Source organism: Papio anubis, chromosome 4, assembly GCF_008728515.1.
Source record: "Papio anubis isolate 15944 chromosome 4, Panubis1.0, whole genome shotgun sequence".
Taxonomy (NCBI): domain Eukaryota; kingdom Metazoa; phylum Chordata; class Mammalia; order Primates; family Cercopithecidae; genus Papio; species Papio anubis.
In genome coordinates, this window is record NC_044979.1 from 10,106,457 (window position 1) to 10,131,281 (window position 24,825).

Consider the following 24,825-nt stretch of genomic DNA (forward strand, 5'->3'; position numbering starts at 1 on the left):
ATATTGCCAAAATGTTTTTACACAGAGTCCATTCTGAATCATTATGACTCTTACTAAAGATGTCTGTGTTTTTCCATATAACGTAGTCCTCTGAGCCACTGAATGTGTTAGCACTTCTTAGTAGTAGTCCAAGACTAATTCCAGATTTTCTCCTGATCTGCGCCCATCCACTTTCTAAGCCTGATCCTGAGCTTTCTTGATATCCAAAGGTTTGTTCTTTCAGGGCAGATTCTTGCAGTGGTCCTTAAATGATTTGCTGACGGAAACAACAAGGCTGCACTCAAGTGTGCACTGATGCAGTGATGATGACTAGGTCATCACTGATACCTGGCCAACTACTGTACTATGTGCACTGACTTTGCGATGCACTTGAATCAATGAATCAATGTAGCAGTTGCTTCTAGAGAGCAGGGCTACGGGTTTTAAACTTGTGCCCACAGGATCCTTTCATTCTCACCAAGTGTTCTTTGTGGAGGAAAGCTCAGTGCCCAGAACACTGCCCCTCTGCACCATTACTTCCTCCTCCAAGCCCACCCCTCAGAGACCTCACACACACACACAGGCAAGGGGCCTCACAAAACAGATTGAAAGGCACAATTTAAACAAAACCAACACCTCTTAAAAGCTGTTTTAAAGTTTCTGTTCAGTTTAACACCACATTCATTTTCAAATTAGCATCACTCCTCACCATTATCTAGTCAGGAATGGAAAGCATTAGATGATAGTGGTTAGGAGACTTCCTGCTTATGACAATTTAGGTTCAACTTATGTCTAAATTGAAGAGATGAAACAAGCAGGCCGGGCGCGGTGGCTCAAGCCTGTAATCCCAGCACTTTGGGAGGCCGAGACGGGTGGATCACGAGGTCAGGACATCGAGACCATCCTGGCTAACATGGTGAAACCCCGTCTCTACTAAAAAATACAAAAAAAAAAAACCTAGCCGGGCGAGGTGGCGGGCGCCTGTAGTCCCAGCTACTCGGGAGGCTGAGGCAGGAGAATGGCGTGAACCCGGGAGGCGGAGCTTGCAGTGAGCTGAGATCCGGCCACCACACTCCAGCCTGGGTGACAGAGCGAGACTCCGTCTCAAAAAAAAAAAAAAAAAAAAAAAAAAGAAACAAGCAAAATAGCTAAAGAACAAGCCAGAGCGTTATGATCCAACCCTCCCCACCCATAGTGGGAACCATCTTTTACTGTTTCTAGACTTAGCTCTTCATTTTTAGCTGGATATGTACATGTCTTTAAATCATATGCTTGTTTTGTTCTTTGACCAATCAACGTTTGTGTAAATTATGGATTTCCTGCAAATAGAGAACACATCTCCTTTCTACCCCCTACCTCCACTCCATCTTCATCCTAATAGCCACTGTAGAGCCTTTGAATCTTTCAATTACTTAAACCATGATTCCAATTTTAGTACCAAAGTATCTAACCATATTTCAGGCAAATAACGATAAACGCTGGAAAATATATTAAAACAATGGTCTTGAAGGCACCGGAGAACCGCCAAAAGGAGGCGTATACTGAAAGGCGGCCTAGTGTCGGAAGAAGGGAACGGCATAGTCCAACATTGTTGATGTAAAAGAAACAGGAAAATGAGATCCACTCTCAAGACAAAAGACAATCAACAGACACCAGCTGGAGTTGACCCAAATGTTGGAATTAGGAGACAAAGACTCTAAAGCAACTATCACAGTTATAGTCAACGATATAGAAAAATATGTTCATAATCAATGAAAATTGCAGCACAAAAATAGAAACCATGAAAAACAACAAAATAAAAATTCTAGAACTGCAGTACCAGGAAATCTAGAATAAATTACTCATTGGATGGTCTTGACAGCAAAATAAAGACAAAAGTCATGGGTTTGAAGACAGACCAACAAAAATGATCAACTCTTGAGAGGAAAAAAAAAAGATTAAAACTGCTAGAAAACCAAAGGGGGAAAAATCTTGAAAGCAGACAGCGAAAAATAACCTAACACAAAAAAAGAATTCAAATGACCAGTAACTTCTCGTCAAAAACTACAAAGGTCAGGAGACAGGGCAATAACATGTTTAAGTGGTGAAAGAAAAAAAAAATGCTGAAAGAAAAAAAGAAATCAATGTAATTCTATAGCCAGTGAAAATATCCTTCAAAGATGAAGGCAAAATAATGCTATTTTCAGGTAAAATAAAACTAAGGGAATTCATAGTACAGACCTGCATTTTCGGTGGAAGCAAACTGACACTACAATAGAATCCTGCATCTTTGAAGAGCAGTAGAAATAGTAAATATCTGGGTAAATATACTTTTCTTAATTCTTTAAAATACAAAGGATGGTTTAAAACAAAAATTTATAATATCGTCTTGTGGCTTTAAAAACATATGTAGAAGTAATATAAAGGAGAGGGATGGGGTAGTAAATGAAACTATACAACTACAATTCCTCTACATTTTGTATGATATAATACAATCTTAACTCTAAGTAGAATGTTAAGAAAGAAAAATGTGTATTATATCCCTAGAGCAATCTCTTTATTCCTTCTTCCTTCTTCTCTCCTATACACACACACACACACACACACACACACTCTCTGCAGAGGTATAGCTAAACAACCAACCAATATATTAAAAAGGAACTATAAAAAAATTTCAAATAATCCTAAAGGGTGAAAGCAAGAACAAAGAAAATTTTTAAGGGGAGAAAAAAACTAACAAAATGGTAGGCCTAAAATTAATCTATTAATAATTACAACAAATGTTAATGGGCTAAAACTACAATTAAAAGACAGAGATGGTCAGAAGGGGCAAAGCAGCAAGACCGTGCTATACGTTGACATGAGGGACACAATTTAAATATAAAAATACATATAGGTTGAAAGCAAATGGATGGAAAAAGATTATCATGCAAACACTAAGCATAGGAAGAGGCTAAAGAAGCTGTAACTATCAAGACAACAAATTACTACCAGGGATAAAAAGGGACACATTTCATAAAAAATGTACTTAAAAGACATATTTGCAAATGTATTTTTGTCTAACAACAGAGTTTCAAAATATGTGAAAAAAATTTGTTTTTTGAGATGGAGTTTTACTCTGTCACCTAGGCTGGAGTGCAGTGGTGCCATCTCGGCTCACTGCAACCTCCGCCTCCTGGGTTCAAGCGACTCTCCTGCCTCAGCCTCCAGAATAACTACAGGCACCTGCCACCATGACCAGCTAATTTTTGTATTTTTAGTAGAGACAGGGTTTCATCATGTTGGCCAGGCTGGTCTTGAACTCCTGGCCTCAGGTGATCTGCCCGCCTTGGCCTCCCAAAGTGCTGGGATTACAGGTGTGAGCCACCCAGCCTAAAATATATGAAAATTTGACAGAATTAAAGGGTAAAGGAGACAATTTCACAATCACAGGATAAGATTCAACATTCCTGTCAGCAACCAGACCACAGGAAAAATATCAATCACGACTTGGATGATCTGTTAAGACTATCAATCACCTTAAGTCATAACTTAACGGGCAGGTATAACATTCTACACCCAGTGGTATACTGGTAAATTGGCTCTCTGAGCGGGGAGAAAAAGAGAAAAGAAAAAACAAAAAGCCCTGATTCGTAGCCTTTGTAGATGTCTACTGTGTAAGGTTCCCACCATGGCAGACGCAAACTACCAACAGGACAATATCACACACAGGGAGCTGGGGAGAGATGGGCACAATCATCTCCTGCAAGCTGATCTGATTCAGCTCCAGCACATCACTGTCTATAGCCAACAGCTGCAGAACCCACATTCTTTAAGAGCACATGGTATGTTCACCAAGATAGGCTTTTCCTGGGCCATTAAACACGTTTCAATACATTTAAAAGGACTAAAATTATACAGCATGTTCTCTGATCAAAATGGAATTATAATTAGGAAGTAGTAACAATAAGCTACTCGGGAAAATCCAGTACTTCTAAACAATATCTTTCTATGTAATTCAAAGGTCAAAGAGTTTTGAACTAAATGATAATGAAGATAAGATATATCAAAATTTGTGGAATGAGGCTAAAAATCCTTACAAGGAAATTTATACTTTCAAACACTTATATCAAAAAAGGTAGAAAGGGTTGGGCATGATGGCTGATGCCTGTAATCCCAGCACTTTGGGAGGCCGAGGCAGGTGGATCATTTGAGGTCAAGAATTTGAGACTAGCCTGGCCAACATGGTCAAACACCCAGTCTCTACTAAAAATACACAAATTAGCTGGGCATGGTGGTGCATGTCTGTAATCCCAGCTACTCAGGAGGCTGAGGCAGGAGAATCACTTGAACCCGGGAGGCAGAGACTGCAGTGAGCCAAGAACGTGCCATTGCACTCCAGTCTGGGTGACAGACTCCATCTCAAAAAACAAACAAACAAACAAACAAAAAACAGAAAAGGTAGAAAGATTTAAGAATTATTACAATGCCAATACTCCCTGACATGGTTTGGCTGTGTCCCCACCCAAACAGCACCTTGAACTGTAATAATCCCCACGTGTCAAAGGCAAGGCGGAGATAACTGAATCATCAAAGCAGTTTCCCTGATAGTGTTCTCGTGGTAGTGAGTAAGTCTCACAGAATCTGACAGTTTTTATAAATGGGAGTTTCCCTGCATAAGATCTCTTGCCTACCGCCATGTAAGACGTGCCTTTGCTTCTCCTTTGCCTTCTGCCATGATTGTGAGGCCTCCCCAGTCATGTGGAACTGTGAGTCCATTAAACCTCTTTCCTTTACAAATTACCCAGTCTCGGGTATGTCTTTATTAGCAGCATGAGAACAGACAAATACACTGCCCAAACTGATCCACAGATTCAATGTCATCTCTATCAGAATCCCAGTTGGTTTCATTGTAGGAAGTAACAAGCTGATTCCAAAATTCATATGGAACTTCAAGAGACTCAAAAGAGGCAAAATAATCTTCAAGAAGAACAATGTTGGAGGACTCAAACATCACAATTTCAAAACTGACTACAAAATGACAGTAATAAACCCATGAGTCTGCGGACACCTGATTTTCAATAAGGGTGCACACTGAAACCACAATGAGATACTACTTCCTTCCCTCTAGGATGGCTAGAATCAAGAAGTCAGAAAATAATAAGTGTTGAGCTGGATGTGGTGGCTCATGCCTGCGATCCCAGAACTTTGGGAAGCCAAGGTAGGAGAATCACTTGAGGCCAGGAGTTCGAGACCAGCCTGGCCAACAATGATGAAACCCTGTCTCTACTACAAACACCAAAATTGCTGGGCATGGTGGTGCGCACCTGTGGTTCCAGCTACTCGGGAGGCTGAGGCAGGAGAATCGCTTGAACCTAAGAGGCAGAGGTTGCAGTGAGCTGAGATCTCGCCACGCACTCCAGCCTGAATGACAGCAAGACTGTCTCAAAATAAATAAATAAATAAGTACAACACAACACAACAAGTGTTGGCCAGAATATGGAGAAACTGGAACCCTCATAACACTGCTGGTGGGAAAGTAAAATAATGCAGCCACTTTGGAAAATAATTTGGCAGTTCTGCAAATGGTTAAACACAGAGTTACCATCTGACCCAGAAATTACACTTGTAGGCATCTAAGAAAAATGAAAATATATGTCTACATAGAAACCTGTACACAAATATTTACAGCAGCACTATTTGTAATAGTAAAAGGTGGAAATAACCCAACCGTCCATCACCTGACGAATGAATAAACAAAATGTGGTATATCCACAGAATGGAATCTTATTTTATCATAAAAATGAAGTACTGACATATGCTACAACATGGGTGAGTTTGAAAACATTATACTAAGTGGAAGGAAGCCAGTCACAAAAGACCACATGTATTAGTCTGCTTAGGCTGCCATAACAAAATACCACAGACTAGATGGCTTAAACAACAGGAATTTATTTTCTCACAGTTCTGGAGACTAGAGGTCCAAGCTCAAGGTACTGTCAGGGTTGGTTTCTGGTGAGGGCTCTCTTCCAGGGTTGCAGACGGTTGCCTTCTCGCTGTGTCCTCACATGGCCTTTCCTCTGTGTATGTGGAGAGAGAGCTCTCTGGTGTCTCTTCCTCTACTCATAGGGACACCAATCCTATCAGGGTAAGGCCCCACCCTCACGATCTTATTTAACCTTAATTATTCCCCCAAAGAACCTTACCTCCAAATACCATCCAAATACACTGGGGGTTAGAGTTTCAAGATATGAATGGAGGAAGGGCACAATTAAGTCCATAACACCACATATCATATATTTATACAAAATATTCAGAATAGGTGAATTTATAGAGACAGAAAGTACATTAGCAGAAGGCTGGGGTAAGAAGGAAGCGACAACTAAAGGGCACAGGGTTTCTTTTTGAGATGATGAAAATCTTATAAAATTGAATGTGACAGATGAACATTATCTGTGAATATACCAGAAACTAATGAAATGTACACTTTAAATGAGTGCACTGTATGCTATGTGAATTATATCTCAACAAAGCCATTAAGGCCAGGCACAGTGGCTCAGACCTGTAATTCCAGCACTTTGGGAGGCCGAGGTAGGTGGATTACTGGAGGTCAGGAGTTCAAGACCAGCCTGGCCAACAAGGTGAAACCCTCTTTCTACTAAAAATACAAAAAAATTAGCTGGGTGTGGTGGCATGCACCTGTAATCCTAGCTACTCAGGAGGCTGAGGCAGGAGAATCGCTTGAACCCGTGAGGTGGAGGTTGCAGTGAGCCAAGATCACGCCATTGCACTCCAGCCTGGGCAAACAGCAAAACTCTGTCTCAAAAAAAAAAAAAAAAAAAAGCCATTAAAAAAAAAGCCATTAAAAAAATTCAATACCATTCCAATCAATCAACTTTTGGGGTAGAAATTGACAAGAAGTTGCCAGCCCATTGAGGAAAAGTCTTTTTCAACAAATGACACTGGAATAATTGGATATCCACACAGGGGAAATTTAACCTCAAGCCTTACTGCACACCATACACAAAAGTTAACTCCAGGTGGATCACAGGTCTAACAGTAAATGCCTAAACCATAAAGTCTTATGAGGAAAACACAAAATATCTTTGAGATTGAGGCAAAGGTTTCTTATGTCACAGAGGTAATAACTGCAAAAAAAATAAAACCAATAAATTAGGTTTCCCCAAAACACACATTTGCTCACCCAAAGACACCATTAAGAAAATGATTAGCAAGCCTCAGACTTGAAAAAAATATTAGCAAAATATATCTGACAAAACACTGGTACCCTTGACATATAAATAACTAAAACTAACAAAAAGCAAAATATCCCAAAAATGGAAAAAACAGGAGGCAAAAGACTTGGACACTTTACAAAAGATGACACACGAATGGTCAATGAGCATATAACATGAAGTTTACATGGCAGCCCGAGAGGTGCCCCCAGTCTAGGGCACCTTCGCCTAAAGAACAGGATCAACTGTGCTTTGAATCCAGGCTGAGTCAGCGGAGGCAGGAGTGAAAGCAGATCTTATATAGCTCTGATGACACACAGTCTTAGCTTCATCGTATTTTTATCTCAGCTTTAAATCAACTGAACTATATGGAGGAATGTTATCAGAAATGGAACGAGCAGGTTCTTCATGTGATCAGAAGCTGCCTGAGGGAGACCTGTCCAGGGCACCAGCCCCTCCTCAGACCCCACTGGTATGAGACCTGAGGAAAAACAGCTCTGGGGATAATTCAAGTATGTTATCTGGAAGGGGTGAATTCCCCATGTTCAAGGAAGGACTGTAAAACGGATGTATTTCTGAATTATCAGGTGTGCCATTTTCCTGAAGAATGAGCCCTGAAGGGCGCCTGCGTGAAAGGACAGGGCCAGAGCCTCCCGGCTGCTCTCTATGGTGTGGGCTCCTGCTGCTCCCCCAACCCGCCGCCCCAACAATGCCACACTCACCACCTGTTGCCCCAACATGCACACAAATTAAGTGTTCATAAATCATTTACAAGAGTAGAAAAATGAACTATGACTAATCTTTAGGAGAAAAATGCTCACATCTGAAGTTATTCTTAAAGGAAAAAAATTAAAACGGAGTATGAGGAAAAGTTAAATATAGGAATTAAGATGAAATAAGAAAAAGCAAAAACATCAGAGATAAAAAATTAAAAGCCTACAAGGCAATAAAAGTTTCATCCAGCAAACAATAGATTAGGTATTTTATACTAAGGCAGCCATAGACTCTAACAAACCCATACGTTTGACTTTTCAAACTCTGAGGTTCTTTGCTGAAGGTCCTCTGAGAGCTTCTTTGGCCAGAAAGCAGGTGAGAACGTAAGCAGGTATCTGGGGCCTCCTCCTCAGGCAGGTGGGGAAATGGTGTAACGTGGTACAGGGGTTTATGTCCAAGAGCCGAGCCTGGTTCAGCCTCCACATAGGTCCTACAACTCTTCTGTCATCCGTGAAACGTTGTCTGCCAAGGTATGCTTCTGTACTGATGGGCAGCAGCAAGTCGCTGGGAAAGGGTCCTATTAGATGGAAAGCTTCACATTTCACCTTTCAGCAAGCAGACACCCTCTGGGCACCTGCCCAGTGCCAGGCACCATGTGGGTGACTTAGGCCTCGCCAACAGACCGCCTTCCCGGAGTTCAGCATCTACTACTAATGTAATATAAAGTGAGCAGCAAGGTGACGGAGCCAGTGTTCTCAAATGTCTCTGTTACCCACAGCACCACGCCTTATTTCTGAAGTCAACACATCTGGGGAATCAATTCTTGACTTTTAGTTATTGCCAAACTCCAACCATTCTCCTTAGCTAAAAGAAAAGCGAATTCAATCAAAGAAGCAAAACTAAACAGAAGAGAACCATTTCCTACTACCACTTGTTTCCCAAATGCGACTTAAGAAGTGGAAATTTAAACAAGTAACTTCTATTAAAATCACATGGAAAGACTCTGCACTAAAAGTTTTATTAAAAATACAGTACTTCCTAGGCCGGGTGCGGTGGCTCACCCCTGTAATCCCAGCACTTTGGGAGGCCGAGGCAGATAGATCGCTTGAGGTCAGCAGCTCAAGACCAGCCTGGCTAGCATGAAACCCAGTCTCTACTAAAAATACAAAAATTAGCCAGGCAAGGTGGTGCGCACCTGAAATCCCAGCCACTCGGGAGGCTGAGGTACGAGAACAGCTTGAACCCAGGATGCGGACGTTGCAGTCAGCCAAGATCACACCACTGCACTCCAGCCTGGGCAACAGAGTGAGACACCCTCTGAAAAATACACATACACACACACACACACACACACACACACACAGTACTTCCTATCTTCACACATTAACAAGTTAACCTGCACCAAATGGCAAAACAGCAGGCTCACATACTATTCTGTATAATCCATCTGTAGTCATAAAAGAATAAAGTCCTGTCCAGTCTGTGGGTAGGTGCATTTCTGAAAAGAAATATCCCATACGAAGCAAATAAATTCACATCTAATAGCATACTTCAAAAGCAAAAACTAATTGCAATTGATTATAATGAACTAAAAACTGTGTTACATAATGTTCAAAGTACTCTGAGTATATATACCATGAATCAAACTTTGAAAAATAGCTGAAGAACATGCCATATTTATACTAACCCTGCCCCCAACCAAAAAAAAAAATCACTTGTGACAAGTATGCAATCTCATAATTTCTACAGGGTCTTACTTTAAGACAGATATATAATTTCTCAATTCTAAGACTCATTTTAATAGTACTAGGTCAGTAGTAAAAGGTAGCGAGAATTTTGCAAGCTAGGACTTAACATTTGCAAAGGGCAGACGAATAAACTGTACTTTAAAATGCATGCTTTATACTGAAAATCTAGGAGGCAAAGAAGAGCAATTGTTAAAAACTCATCTATAAGCCCACCATCTTATAAGGGACAGTTCCTTTCCACATGGTATACATAAAGGTTTTCAAAAGCAGGAGTGTGTGCTGATGGTTCACAACTCACATACCACTTCACATCCTGCTTTCCCACAGCAATATATTACGAACATTATTGCATGTCAATAGTCTTCATTGCATTTTTAAACGCAGTTTATAGTTACATCAAATCCTTAATACCGAAGATTGAGGTTGTTTTCCATTGTTTCCTATTATTAAAATACGCTGAAGAACCTTGCACATGCAATTCTGAATACAACTATTTCCTTAGGATAAAGGTTAAAAAATAAACAAATTGCTGGGCCACAGTACATTTTTATGTCTCTAGAAATATATTTCCAGGCCAGGCTTGTGTGGTTCATGCTTGTAACCCCCCAACTTTGGGAGGCCAAGGTGGGAGGATTGCTTGAAGCCAGGAGTTCAAGACCAGCCTGGGCAATATAGCAAGACTCCATGTCTGCAAAAAATAAAAAATTAGGTGTGGTGGTGTGCGCCTGCAGTCCCAGCTACTCAGGAGGTTGAGGCGGGGTGGGTGGTGGAATCACTTGAGTCCAGGAATTGCAGGCTGCACTGAGCTATGATCGTGCTATTGTACTCCAGCCTAGGTGAAAGGGCAAGATGCTATCTCAAAACAAAAAAATCTATTTCTAAATTTCCCTCCAGAAAGATCATAGCAAACTAACATTTCTGCCTGCACTGTACAGCTTGCCAACACTGGCTGTAATAGTCATTTCTTAACAATGTTTTTCAACATGATAGGTAAAAATAGGGTCTCACTCTGCTGCTCAGGCTGGAGTGCAGTGGTGTGATCATGACTCACTGCAGCCTCGACCTCCCAGGAGCAAGTGATTCTCCTGCCTCAGCCTCCTAAGTAGTTGGGACTACAGGTATGCACCACCACACCTGGCTATTTGCTTTTTTAAAGAGACAAGGTTTTGCTATGTTGCCCAGACTGGTCTCAAACTCCTGAGCTCAAGTGATCCACCTGCATTGGCCTCCCAAATTCTAGGAATTAAAGGTGTGAGCATGGCTGGCCTAATTCTTCATTTCTTTAACAGTTACAAGGTTGAACATTTTTCCATATGCTTACTATCTGCATTTTTTCTTTCCGTGAACCAGTATGTCCTTTTACAGACTTATGCTAAAACTATGGATAAACACGTATCTATACACACACAAGAGAAGGAAAGATTACATCTAAAAAATATGAAAACTTTCTATGTTTACGTTCATTTGATGTAAGCCATGTTCATTAGGTGAGCAGAATCAGATTAATGTAAGACTCCTAAATGAAGAGTGCAAGATGAAAAGTGTCTAAACACATTTGTTGGGCTGGATGGTTATTCTAAAACAGACAGGGATCATCATTAATCTACTTTGAAGACAATTTGTTATTCCTTCTGTTTGATCTGCTGTTCTTTGAAATTTTGGTTTTCTATAAAGGAGAGAATTTTGCAGTGAGCAGGTGAAGTAGGACGGCCGCCACCTGAGCCCTCCTCTGCAGCTGCAGCTCCTGTGGAAGGGAAGGCGATGGTCAGAGTGTGGACCTGAAAAGAGTGGTGGCGGCAGCCAAGACGGGACTGCTCAACTGGCAGGTGCAGAGCTGCAGCAGGGACCAGTGTGTCCTGGCACAGTGTCCCTGCAAAGCACAGCCGCAGGCTCCAAGGGCTCAGGAGATTGACTCGGGTGAAAAAGTGCCCCGATCCCCAGCAATCACAAATCCTATCACAAAACATCAAAATAGATGATTAAATGTGAATTCTGAAAGTGCTTATGTTATGACTTACTGAGAGCAACCAAGATCAATCTCATTCTCATTCTCAAATATGAATGAATGATTCTCAAATCAACCAATTTCATTCTCAAATATGAAAGAGATTCTTATGGTGCTAGTGGGGGAAAAGAAGACTGGAAAAAGCAGGCTAAGGAACAGAACAAACTGATTTAGGCCACAGCACTGTACAGGAAGACAAATAGAAACTTCAAAGTTTATGAGAATTTATTCAGGTAGAGAGAGAATAAAAGAAAGACATCAATATGAAAGTTTAAACTGATGCCAAGAGAAGGTAAAATTATGAATCTGAGGTACGTGACCTGGAAACAAGACACAGGTAGGTCTGGGGCCCAGAACAATGAACGGAAACCTCCAACACATGACCCGACACCTGCACAAGCTAGGCGGGACCCGCATACTTCACCGCATCCCCTTAAATGCCTCTCTAGCCAGGACCCATGTCTGTCTTCCAACCTAAGCACAACACCTGCAACATACTAGAGTCAATAAATTGAATAAGAAATGCCAATACCCATTTCAAATTCGAAAGGAAGGAAACCTGGTATTTACCCACCTGCATAGAATTTTATTCTGTGTATTTTATTGTAAAAGAAAAACAGGCCGGGTGCGGTGGCTCGTACCTGTAATCTCAGCATTTTGGGAGGCCCAGGTGGGCGGATAGCTTGAGTCCAGGAGTTCGAGACCAGCCTGGGCCACATGGTGAGACAAAAAATTTTGTAGAGACAGGAAACCCTGTCTCTACAAAAAATACAAAAATTAGACAGATGTAGTGGTGTGCGCCTGTGGTCCCAGTTACTTGGAGGCTGAGGCGGGGTGATCACCTGACCCCAGCTTGAGGCTGTAATGAGCCATGAACCCATGAATGCACTCCAGCCTGGGTTGACAGAGCGAGTACTCTCTCTCTGACTCTCTCTCTCTCTCACACACACACACACACACACACACACACAGTTGCTGCATGGTAACTATACACATGGAAGACATCATAGAAAACTAGAAGTGAATAGTTGGAAGCACTTCACAGATAGACTCACAGTGGAGAGTGATGGCTCAAGGCTAAAACTTTAGGAGAAAAACCAAGTCTTTGAGAAACGGCTAAAAACCAAGTTAGCTAAAGTGGATCTTTCTGTCTGCAGATGCTCTGGCCATTTTCTTTTCTGTCTTTTCTTATTTTTTTATTATTTTTGTTTTGGCTTTTCCAAAATTCCCTTCTTTCACCATTTTGAGTTGAAAAGTCAAGATAAATATTTATGCTGTAGAATAACCCACCTCCCTGCTACAGCAACCACAAATGTCACAGGTTCCTAAAGGCTCCAAGAATATTTGTTTTACAGCAAGAAGCAGTTGCTTTTTCTAAAAAAACACTCAATTTTCTTCTCCAGGATACACAATGGGTAAAAATCTAGCTGTTAACTACCAACCAGAGTTAGGGAAAGGAAAAGAATCCCTCCTTTTTCTCTCAACCAGTTTTCCTTTCTAACCCACTTCCTTTGCCAACTGCTGATGAGGCATGTCTAATTTTGCAGAGTGATACTAGAACAGATGAGAGGCACTGCCAGCTCCTTCTTCCCCACTCCAAAGCACCTCCTGCCCTGAAATGCAACCTTTTACAACTGTATGTGTTACACGTCACAGTGAACAAGCCTTTAGGAGATTATTTTAAAATGACCAAATATACACCAGTAAGAGAAAACTTCTGAAAAACTGCTCTGTTATGCAACCTGGGGCTGGAATAATGGCAACATATACGCAATTCCAAAAAGTACTATGTGTAAATGGCTTAAAGTGAAGATGGCTCTACAAAAACATGACAGACAACTCAAAATTCTTTCAGTTCTCACAGTGATGCTGAAAAGATATGTGAAGAGTTAGGGGGTAAAATCATATTTTACGATTTTCAATAATTAATAAATGCAAGTATACACTCTATTGTTTCACTTCTATCCTAATATATTGAAGAGTTAATCAAAATACTTCACAACTTCTCAAAGAAAATACAGAAATGTAATACTCTGAGAAATGGGATCCATTCAAATATAGTAGCTGAAGGCTACAGAGGGTCTAAAGGCGATTCTAGATTCAGACTGCTGAGAATCTTAAGACTCGCCTCACCACTCCTACTTGCTGCTATACAACTAGGTTCCTGAAGCTTATCCACAGAGGAAGGTGACTGCCACCAGCCCGCGGTGAGATAAGGCTTAATGAGGTGTGGATGGTTCGAAGCACAAAGCCTGACACACAGGACTCAAACTGTAGCCATTATTTCATAAAAATGTCCAAAGAATTAAAGATATTTTAGACTTGGTTTAGATTCTCCAATTTTTTGTAAATACATAGAGCTATTACTTTCTCAGACAAAACTGGAAAAAAAAAACTACCCAATTTGAGTGGCAGTCCTGAAAAAAATTAAAGTTGCAGGTACCAGAATAACTACAAATTATACAAATTTAATTACTTGTAGAATACAAGAATTCGGTAACTTCTGCTAATATACAAAGTCTCACTGTCTTATAAGCAAAAATAACCCATCAGAAAAAGGACCAACCTGATTTAGTAAGAAAGAACACATTAAGAAATTCCCAAGGCTGGGCGTGGTGGCTCATGCCTGTAATCCCAGCACTCTGGAAGGCCGAGGCAGGCGGAATGCTTGAGCCCAGAAGTTCAAGACCAGCCTGGGTAACTTGGTGAGACAGTCTCTAGGAGGGGGAAAAAAAAAATTTGCCGGGCATGGTGGTGTGTGCCTGTGGCCCCAAACACTTGAAGGCTGAGATGGGAGGATCGTTTGAGCCTGGGAGGCAGAGGGTGCAGTGAGCTGAGATTGTGCCACTGCACTTAGTCTGGGTGACAGAGCGAGACTCTGCCTCAAAAAAAAAAAACAAAACAAAAAAAACCCATGACTTATAAGGCGTATTAATTATATCTCAATAAGGTGGATTTTAAAAAGAAATTCTCCAGAGACAGATCAGCAGTGACACCTCCCTGGGCTCTGGAGCAGCGCTCTCCTGCTTTCTGTACATCAAAAATCCCACCCGTGTCTTGCCTCACCGGTGGAACCCCCAACCTTCAGCTTTCTTACAAGAATTAAGAAAATGCCATACCTAGCAAGCCAGAACGCAGTTGGGTGGCATAATAGCCTCTCAGTTGGCAAAGACTCTATCTTCTTTAAAAGCATCCTACCCATCACAGCACCCTGCAATCCCACTCCTGAGTATACAGCCTGGAGACCAGAAGTCACAGAGCCACTCAAAAACTCTCACACAATGTTTACAGTGGTATTAGTAACAGTCAAAAGGTGGAAAAAACCCATGGGCAAACAAAATGTAGACTAGCTATACAATTGAGTCATAAAAAGGAACGACGTACACAGTGATACGTGCTACAAGGATGAAGCCTCCAAGCATGCTAGGTCAAAGAAGTCACATAGGCAGCCCACAGATTGTATGATCCCATTTATGCAAAATGTACAGAATGGGCAATTTCATAGAGACAAAGTAAATGATGGTTGCCAGCGCCTGGGGGGACGAGGGCATGAGGAGTGACTGCTATGGTACAAGGTGTCGTTTTGGGGTGATTAAAATGTTCTAAAGTTAGATAGTGGTGATAGGTGCAAATCTCTGTAAATATACTAAAAACCACTGCACTGTATACTTTTTAAAAGGTTGAATTTTATGGTACGTAATTATATCTCAATAAAGCTATTATTTTAAAAGTATTCTATATGTAAGTGTATATACATATATAAATATGCAAACACACAATACATTTTATGCTAATTCCGAGATTGACATAGTTTTATATCTACTTGTTTTTTAGGATTCTGAAGTATTAACATAAGTAAGAACATACTGGAATATCACAAAAACTAGTTTGATAGTAACTGATATATTCTAAAAATTTAAACCTGAAGCTGTTGAATCAGCAACTTTAAAGTCCTAGAAACAATGGCAATCTGCTCTCTCCTGAGTAAGCTTAACTCTAATTTCAATGTCATATTTGTATAGAATCAAGAAAACCTCCAAATTAGCTGGTGCATCTCCAACCACATGAATAGCGGGAGCTGCATCTCCTCCACCCTCATCACCTTTGTAGCACACAGCACAGTCCCCCATGCACATCATGGACCAAAAACAAAAGGAATAAAATTCTTTTTAGATATTGTACTTTAAAAAATAGGGCCATAGCCTGGGCAACATAGTAAGACTGTCTCTATAAACGATAAAAAAAATTGGCCAGGTGTAGTGGCACGTGTCTGTGGTCCCAGCTACTTGGGAGGCTGAGATGGGAGGACTGGTTGAGCCCAGGCAGTTGAGGTTGCAGTGAGCTGTGATCACACCACTGCACTCCAGCCTCGGTGACAGAGCGAGACCTTGTCTCAAACACACACAAAAATAGGGCCATAACAGGAAAACTTTTGCTCGATGTTCTATCCCTATACATCAGGTCAACGAAATTTTCCTGTAAAAGGGCAGGTAGTAAATATTTTAGGCTTCATGGACAAAACTGTTCCTGACACAACTACTTAACTCTGTTCTCATAACACAAAGCAGTCATAGACAACATATAAACAAACGGACAGTAAAACGAACGATCTGCTGAGAACCTCAGGACCTTGCTTTGGACCAGAGTTGCCCAACGGAACCTTCTACAATGACAGAAATGTTTTATTTACTCAACACACAGCTAGTGTGCCTAAGGAACTGAACCTTTAAAATATTTCAAATGTAAACAGCCACGTGTGCCCAGTGGTGACTGTACTGCCCAGCAGTGCATTTGACTAAAAATGAACCAGTTCTACTCTGTTCAAAAACTTAAGGTTAAAAATGAACCCTGTGATTATTTTACAAGATGAACAGGGAGGAGAAAACAATATAAAATTCTAATAATTCATAAGTCTTACTAGTAAATAATCAAAACTCTAAGCAAATCAACCTGCACTAGGCAGGAGGATACGTGTAGAGCTCCATATATCTGGACTTGGCCATGCTCTGCCGCGTGTACACCTGCTGGATGCCGGCTCTGAGGTCGTCCCAGATCTGGTCCAGGCCAATCTGCTTCAGGCCATGGGGGTTCTGGCTCCGGGTTGACGACATTGTGAGGGATGTTCTAAAGTCGTCCAGTGCAGCAATCCTTATTCAAAGTACAGCTAGTTCTCCATTAGATGAAAATACACAGTACCATTCCAAATTTATTCACAGCAGCTCAGAAAGGATGTCCTTTAAATGTAGAGAATGAAATCTCATTGCAGGCAAACCTGAGGAAGAAATAAAGAGAATTAGTGGATTGTCTCTGGGGTACTGTAATAGGGTGAAACACACTGACAGAAACACTCAGTCTGCAGGCATTAGCAGGGCCCAGTCTAATCCAGAGACCATTTCTCTATGTGGAAACACATTCATGTTAATTATATGGTCTGTGTACAAAAATATGCTTATTTAGTTCAAAATCATTACGATATTAGCACTCAAGAGAAAAGCTGCATAAAAATTTGCACAAGCACAACTAACTCTGTTGCCTTTCTCTGCCTTCTAAAGTTATCAAAAAAAATATATCATTTGACCTAGATGACAATTAGAAAGACAAACTCAAAGAAAAAAGGGCAAAGGATATGCTCAGGAAATTCCCAGGAACACAAACAGCTAATAAATAGGAAAAATCATTCAATCTCACGGGTTACCTAGGACTTTTAGTAACTTTTCTCTTAGAATTCAGCGAGAATGCAAATGTTGGTGAGGCTGAAAAATGAAAGGAAATAAGCACTCCCTTTTTAAGGAGGGAATCAAGTGAATGGTCTGTTATTTAAAATGCAAATTTGGTAAGTTGATATAGAATAGATATTTCTAAAAGAAGAGATCTATACAGCTAACAGACACATGAAAAATGCTCATCATCACTGCCATCAGAGAAATGCAAAATGAAAAACTACAATGAGATACCATCTCACACCAGTTAGAATGGCAATCATTAAAAAAGTCAGGAAACAACAGGTGGTGCTGAGATGGTAGCAAACATTTTGGCACTTGTTGGTGGGATTACAAACTAGTTCAACCATTATGGAAAACAGTATGGCGACTCCTCAAGGATCTAGAACTAGATGTACCATATGACCCAGCTTCATCCTAATACTGGGTATATACCCAAAGGATTATAAATCATGCTGCTATAAAGACACATAACACGCATGTTTACTAAGTGCACTATTCACAATAGCAAAGACTTGAATCAACCCAAATGTGTCCATCAGCAGTGACAGACTGGATTAAGAAAAATGGCACATATACAATTCATGTAAATACTATGCAGCCATAAAAAGGATGAGAGTTTGTGTCCTTTGTAGACATGATGTTTGAACCATCATTCTAGCAAACTATCACAACAAAAACCAAACACCTACATGTTCTCACCATAGGTGGAACTGAACAATGAGATCACCTGGACTCGAAGGGAACATCACACACCGGGCCTATCATGGGGAGGGAGGGGGAGGATTGCATTGGGAGTTATACTGATGTAAATGACAGTTGATGGGTGCTGACGCATTTGATGGGTGCAGCACAGCAACATGGCAATGTGGGTGACATACATATAATAAACCTGCATGTTATGCACATGTACCCTAGAACTTAAAGTATAATAATAAAAAAAAATAAAAATAAAATAAAATAAAATAAAAAAATAAAATAAAATAAAATAAAATGTACTCCGAATTCAGAGAGACCTGAGTTTGAAGCTCAGTGCCACACCTACTAGGTAGGTACATGCAGTACTGGATGAATTTCTAACTTCTAAGCTTTTAATTTTAGTCTGTAAATGGAGGCCACCATTTCAAATGGATGTTGTAGAGTGTAAATAAGATAATGTGTAAGAAACTACTTAACACAGAGTAAATGCTTAACACATGGTAGTGGCTACTATTTCTAAGGATACGAAGCTAATGCCAAATACAATATATAATGCTTCAGCATCTTAGACTCATAAGTAAAGTAACTTAGGTATTCAATATTGTATCAAACCAGTACTTCTCAATGCATAACATCACAGACATAATTTAAGGACTACCTATGAGTATCACATCAAAACGTAAAGGTTTTAAATAGGTATTTCCATTGTAAATGAAGAAACACTGAATTATTTTAATGGTTTCATAAAACAAATGTTATTGGGAAGTAAACGAGATCTGGAACAATGAGGCTAGGTTAGTGAAGCCTGCAAACCTATGTCTGAGTTACCTTGTCAAGTAATTCAGCTCATCCTATATCCTCAATGGCATTGCAGAGCTCTGTGTGATCTAAGGCACATTTAGGGACCCTGTGAGGTCATGCTTAAGGAGTAAGTCTGAACCACTGAAACCCATTCTCTAATTAATTTATTTATATTCTGGGCTGTGGGTCTTAATATTTTATAAATCTACAACACCATTCCTGATCCTGAAAGCATTTTATGTCTTACATTCAAATTGGTATGTTCAAATGTGGAATATAAAAGTATCTAACACAAGGACTCCCTAAAGTTTTAAGAAACTGACAACTCAGCAACCACTCTGGAAATGTTTCCTGTGTGTAGTTTCCATGTGCTTTCCTTTCATCATCTACTTTGGGAGGGTCAATAGCACACTTAATAATAATAAGCATGTTTTGGACTGGTGGTGCCATCTGATAGCATCAACTGTTTGGACCTACCCTACTTTCCTCATCACTTAATTTTTTCCTAAGGGGAAATAATCACTTAAATTCCCCAAACTCATAGTTCAGTTAATTCCATCTTGGATGATCTTTCTCATACCTCTCTAGATGCTCTTTTACTCCTTTTCCTTTTACTTGTCTTATAATTGCTATCAGCAACTGAAAAAAAAAGTTCTACTCTGCCCCCCAAATGCCTTTCTCCATCAGCCTTGTCTGTGTCAGTGAGTGGCAACACCACATGTATCCACAAGTCAGAAACCTGGGAATGAGTCTGATGCCACAGCCCTCACCTTTCACACTCAAGTGCTACGAACTTCACTTCAAATCCATTCGCTCATCTCCACTTCCTCCTCTAGTAATCATCGCCATCTCTTACCTGGGCCACTATTTTAATTGTCTAAACTAGATTGGAATACCTTGTGTCTGCTTGTATCATTCTTGACATGGCAGTCAGCTGTCTAAAATCCCTGTCATCCTAAGACGGTGTCATCCTAATTCTGAATAGGCTGTCACCCTAAGAGCAACAGGAAGCCAAGGCAGAGTTTGAAGAAGGGAAATCCTTAATATGGCACTATCAGATCCTTTTCTCTCTCTTTATTTGCCTCTTACAAAACCTCAACTCTCCCCCTCCCTCCCCTCAGGTTCAGCCGTACGGATGTCCCTTCCCTGGCCATGCCAGTCTCCTTTCCCCACCAGAGGATCTCTGCATCTGCTGCTGCCTCTGCCTAGACAGTTCTAGAAAGTTCCTCCCCTTCTTCCAGTTGCCTTCCAGTCACACTTTCAAAGGAGCCTTACTAGGAAGTCCCAGAAGATGTTCAGGTTTGCCTTTAAATGGGATTTTCCCTTCTTAACACTTACTTCGGGCCATAATCCTGCACTGGTTTCTGTACTGTAACTCCCTCACTTCACTGGGGTGCAAGCCCCACAGGCTCGTGAGAACCTCATACGGAGCCTGGCATGCCACTCAATAAATATTTTACATAAATAAATGAAGGAATAAATTAGGGAATTGAAAAGCTATATGTCTTAAGAAGATTTAGGAATAAAAGACCAGTATCATCAAGCATCTGAACTTGCTCAAAATCCCTCTTTAGAATCTCTACAAAATTCTATCTCGTTTCTTCTAAACTTTTTCCTTCAAATATTGGATTTCAGGCTAAAATTTATGTCTTGCTGTTTCATTTAGTCATGTTTTACATTATTTTGGTCATTGCAAATATATACATATCCCAACACAGTGTTTAAACAGGCTTATGAAAATCACAGAATTTTAGTGACTACTTAGTTTTAATGTTTAGTAGGAAGCTACCATATGTCAGGCACCGTCCTAGGCATTATTTACTCTTAACGGTAAACAGACATGGTCTACGCTCATAATGCTACACTGACGGAATAAAGCGTGCTTATTCATTTATTTATTTTTAAATAGGGTATCACTCTGTTGCTCAGTCTGGAGTGCAGTGGCATGATCACAGCTCACTGCAGCCTCAACTCCCTGGGCTCAGGTGATCCTCCCATCTCAGCCTCTCAAATAGCTGAGACTACAGGTTAGGACAACCATGCCTGGCTAATTTTTATTATTTATTTAAAATTTTTTTTTTTGTAGAGATGGGGTTTCGCCATGTTGCCCAGGCTGGTCTTGAACTCCTGAGCTCAAGCAATCCTCCTGCCTCAGCCTCCCAAAGTGCTGGGACTACAGGTGTGAGCCATGGGGCGCCCAGCCAAGTATACTTCTTTCTAAGATGCTGACACATAACTTTTGGTATATAACCTACTTGTAAATCAGAAACTTTATGTGCTATGCATTTGTGTACCAAAAGCATTTGTTCTTAAGAGCCAAATATAATCACTGGCAATTAGAGGTTAACCTTAATGATAGTTCTGACCCCTCCTCTTCAGTAGAAGAAACTAATTCAAAGAAGCAATCAAACTTGGCAAGCTCCTAATGCTACAAAGTAGCAGGACCACAAACTAATACACTGTAGTCTGAATTTTAGGTTCTTCCATTTTTAGGGTGTCGAAACAGTGAAACTACTGTAAGTCATAGGAAAAAACAACCAATTGCCTATTTGTTAAATGAGGAAACCTCAACATCTCCAATTACAAGAGCTGATAGCTTTAAAGTCAGTCCTAATTGCATCAGCATTAAATCTACTCAAATATTTTGAAATTTAAGAAAGCCCACTGTTTTTTTTTTTTTTTTTTTTTTTTTTTAAAGCCTGACGTTTGAAAAACTAAGATAAACTCTGCAACGATCAGGACAATTTGAAAGATAAAGTCAAGATACCAGCAATCCTCTAGCAAAGTTAAAATATACCAAATAAAATGGTCAATGTGGATTTTTCATAACACCTCCATTCTCCTATCTCAGCATAAGCACATCAAATATGTTCTTTACATATTCTCTATCCTTTGTATACATTTCTGATTCCAATTATGAATCTTACTCTGTTAAAACTCACTGATAATCTATGAGATCAAATACAACTTCACATGTCAGACTGTCAAGTTTACTTGCTGTACACTTTTTGTGTCCAGGTCTACGCATGGGAACTTTATGCCACATCACACCTCAGTTTATATTCCGAATACGCGAAAAATTAGCAAAATCTTTTATTCTTGCCGCTATGTGATTTATTCTTCTCTATCCATTCCTTTTTTCTAGTTGTTCCCACTGAGTATCTAAAATTCATGCATAGATGATCTGAGGTTTTCAAAAATTCATACTTAAGTGGGCGGGTTTAAAGAGGATGACCTAATCTTACATTTTTAATATCCCTCCAAACAGCCTCACTTATGTACGTAAAATATTAATCACTAATACAGCAAAGAAACCTAAAACAAAGTCTACAAGGAAATGTTAGAAGTAAGCACATCACGAAAATGTCTAAAAGGACAGATAGGTCACACGCATGCTGGGCAGCAACAGAGACCTGTGGGCAGGTCCCAGGCAGGGGCCTCTGGAGCTGATGCTGAGACCTGGCTTGGGTAGAAGATGCTTCTTAGAGATGGGCACCCACGAGATGACAAAGAGGAAGCAGATGAGGCAGAGAAAAGATGAACTGTGATGTAGGCCCTACAAAGCCAGCATCAGCCCGACAGGGAACTCTAACAACTGTTGCCAGAGGGTCTCACACGGGCTGCAGGTCAGGCCGTTAACCCCAACCCGGCTGAGAAGGGCGCAGCCCGGTCCAGGCAGCTCTGCAGCTGAGGCCCGATGGCGCTAACACGGGGAGTCAAGTCCTTCCTTGAAGGGGCATCTGGGTGAGTCACCTGTGTATCTATCAGCCTGCTCCAACGGATACAAGAGGCTCGGGTAATGAAGCTTTCCAGTTTAGCGGGGTAGGGGTGTGTGTTTGTGTGTGTGTGTATGTGTGTGTGCGTATGTGTGCGAGTGTGTGCGCGTGTGCGTGTGCACGTGCTGAATGCCCATGCTTAATCTATTGATGCATCACTCAAGTGTCTGTTGAACTGAACTGATTGTTAAACTGCTGGGACAATAAAATAGAATACAGGTGCCCACAAAACACTTGCTTCTCTCTTAATGTTGAATTTTACTTTACAAACTATATATCCACCATCTTATAATCAGGCCATCAAAGAATGTCACTCTTAAGCAGATTTCATAAAAGTCAGAGAGGTTCAAGTGATTTTTAGGTAAGGGGTAAAAATATTTTCCTCATAAATCACGTCTCATAGCTAGAAAACCTAGGAGGTCCCCAAACCTAAAGATATGGAAAACAAACAAACAAAAAAAACCCAAAATGTACTTAGGAAATCAAGTAGTTTTCAAAAGTACTCAGGTACAGGAGATCCTTGGCGTTTCAGGAGTTACTAATTGTGGTCCACGAGTTTCGGGCATGTACCCTGAAGATGTGCCACCTCCTGACTTGGACACACAGGTGGCCGGTGAGTGAAGCAGGCTGACAGCAGGGACAGCCACAGGGCCCCTCCTCACAGCTTCACTGTTCTCTAGACGGCCAGCCCAAACCATGCTCACAAGCTCTCGCTAATCCCCAGAGAGGGATTATCATTTTCTTGACAGGAAACCAAGGCACAAGATGCAATTAGTCAAGGACAAGAAGCAATGGCAGAGCCAGCTGTGCCTCCACACACACTAGCTGCTGGCTCCCGGAGCCCGCATGAGCTTTTACCGCAGACACACACGCGCGCAGACACACACGCACGCGCGCCACAGTTATACTTCACTTTCATCTAACCCTTGGAAAATAATGGAACACAACAGTCAAAATAAACAGGTCTAACAGGAGAAGGGCAGTCATATACTTAAGAACTTGTCTCACAGAAAAGACTGTTATTCCAAAGGAAGATGAAAGCCAACAAATCAATATGAAACAAGCGCCCTAACAATTCCAACTGTGAACTAATCAAAGAGGCTGTTTCTCAAGATTAACGGTGCATAAGATTCCTTCATTGAGCAGAAGTGTGAACTAACTAAATGACCTGCAAAACTCCTGAAAAACATATCTTCTTTGATATTAGTAATTTCAGTTTCATCCATGCATACTGAAAGGGCTTTTGAAAAAGAGCACTTACAACAGTCTTCCACTAAACACTAATTGGAACATCAACTGAACTGAACATCAAGGGAACTGGGGAATTACTAGCTTTAGTGAAGTTAAATACTTTGTTTGCTGCAAGACTTCGGAGGTCTTGATAAGTGAACATGCCTTATGAATTTCCATCAGAAAAACAGTATAAAGCATATTCCCTCAAACTTACTTGGCCATGAAATATTTTTTCCTGAACGTATCTTGAGACCAGTAGTGTGTTTCAAGAAAACTCCAGTATTTCAAGGAACATGGCTTTAAAAAGAAAAAGAAAAAGAAAAAAAAAAAAGATCTGTGCTGACCCCTACTGACTTCTAGCTCTTTGGGGATCAATCACACACTGGTTCGGCAACTTTTTTCACTTAAAACTGATATACCTCACTTCACTTAATGAAATATACCTCATTTTTTTGGTGAGTCATATATTCTGTTATTCATCAATAATAATACCTAACAAAAAGCTTTCAAGTATTTACTTTTTAACAACTATAATACTGCAACAAGCAGCCTGATACGTATTTACTTTTTGCTTACTTGAGTGATTGATAAATACCTATATGTACGATCTGACAAATATGATACTGACTATGATGCTGTCTACCAAGACAGGAAACATCAGGGAGGAACAGGTCTACAGGAGGGCAGTTGCCCTTGGACATGTGAACCTGAGGTCCTTGTGAATCACCCCAGGCAGCTGGACACACAGGGCCATAGCACAGAAGAGAAGGTGGCCCTAGACAGCTGATCTCTGGGGTCCACCACCTGATCCTGGGAACCACAGTTCCTCAGGGGAATACGGCAGAGAGACGGCCCAAACTGAGTCCCGAGTAACATTTAAAAACTGACTGGATGATGGAGAACCCATAGAGTTTGTAACTGCAAAGTCACAGCCAGAAACAAAGAGAAGAAACCCAA

General features: G+C 40.7%; 1 protein-coding gene across 7 annotated transcripts in view; it reads right to left on the reverse strand.

Moving 5' to 3' along the window:
* The window catches only part of CUL1 (cullin 1), a 105,263-nt gene that overhangs the window by 54,556 nt on the left and 25,882 nt on the right, over positions 1-24,825 (reverse strand). For all 7 annotated transcript variants that reach the window (XM_009204112.4, XM_009204114.3, XM_009204115.3 and 4 more), the window contains exon 2: positions 16,611-16,911. In XM_009204112.4, coding sequence (XP_009202376.1) covers positions 16,611-16,750 — 140 coding nt within the window. In that variant the 5' untranslated portion in view covers positions 16,751-16,911. The remainder of the gene's footprint in view (positions 1-16,610; positions 16,912-24,825) is intronic.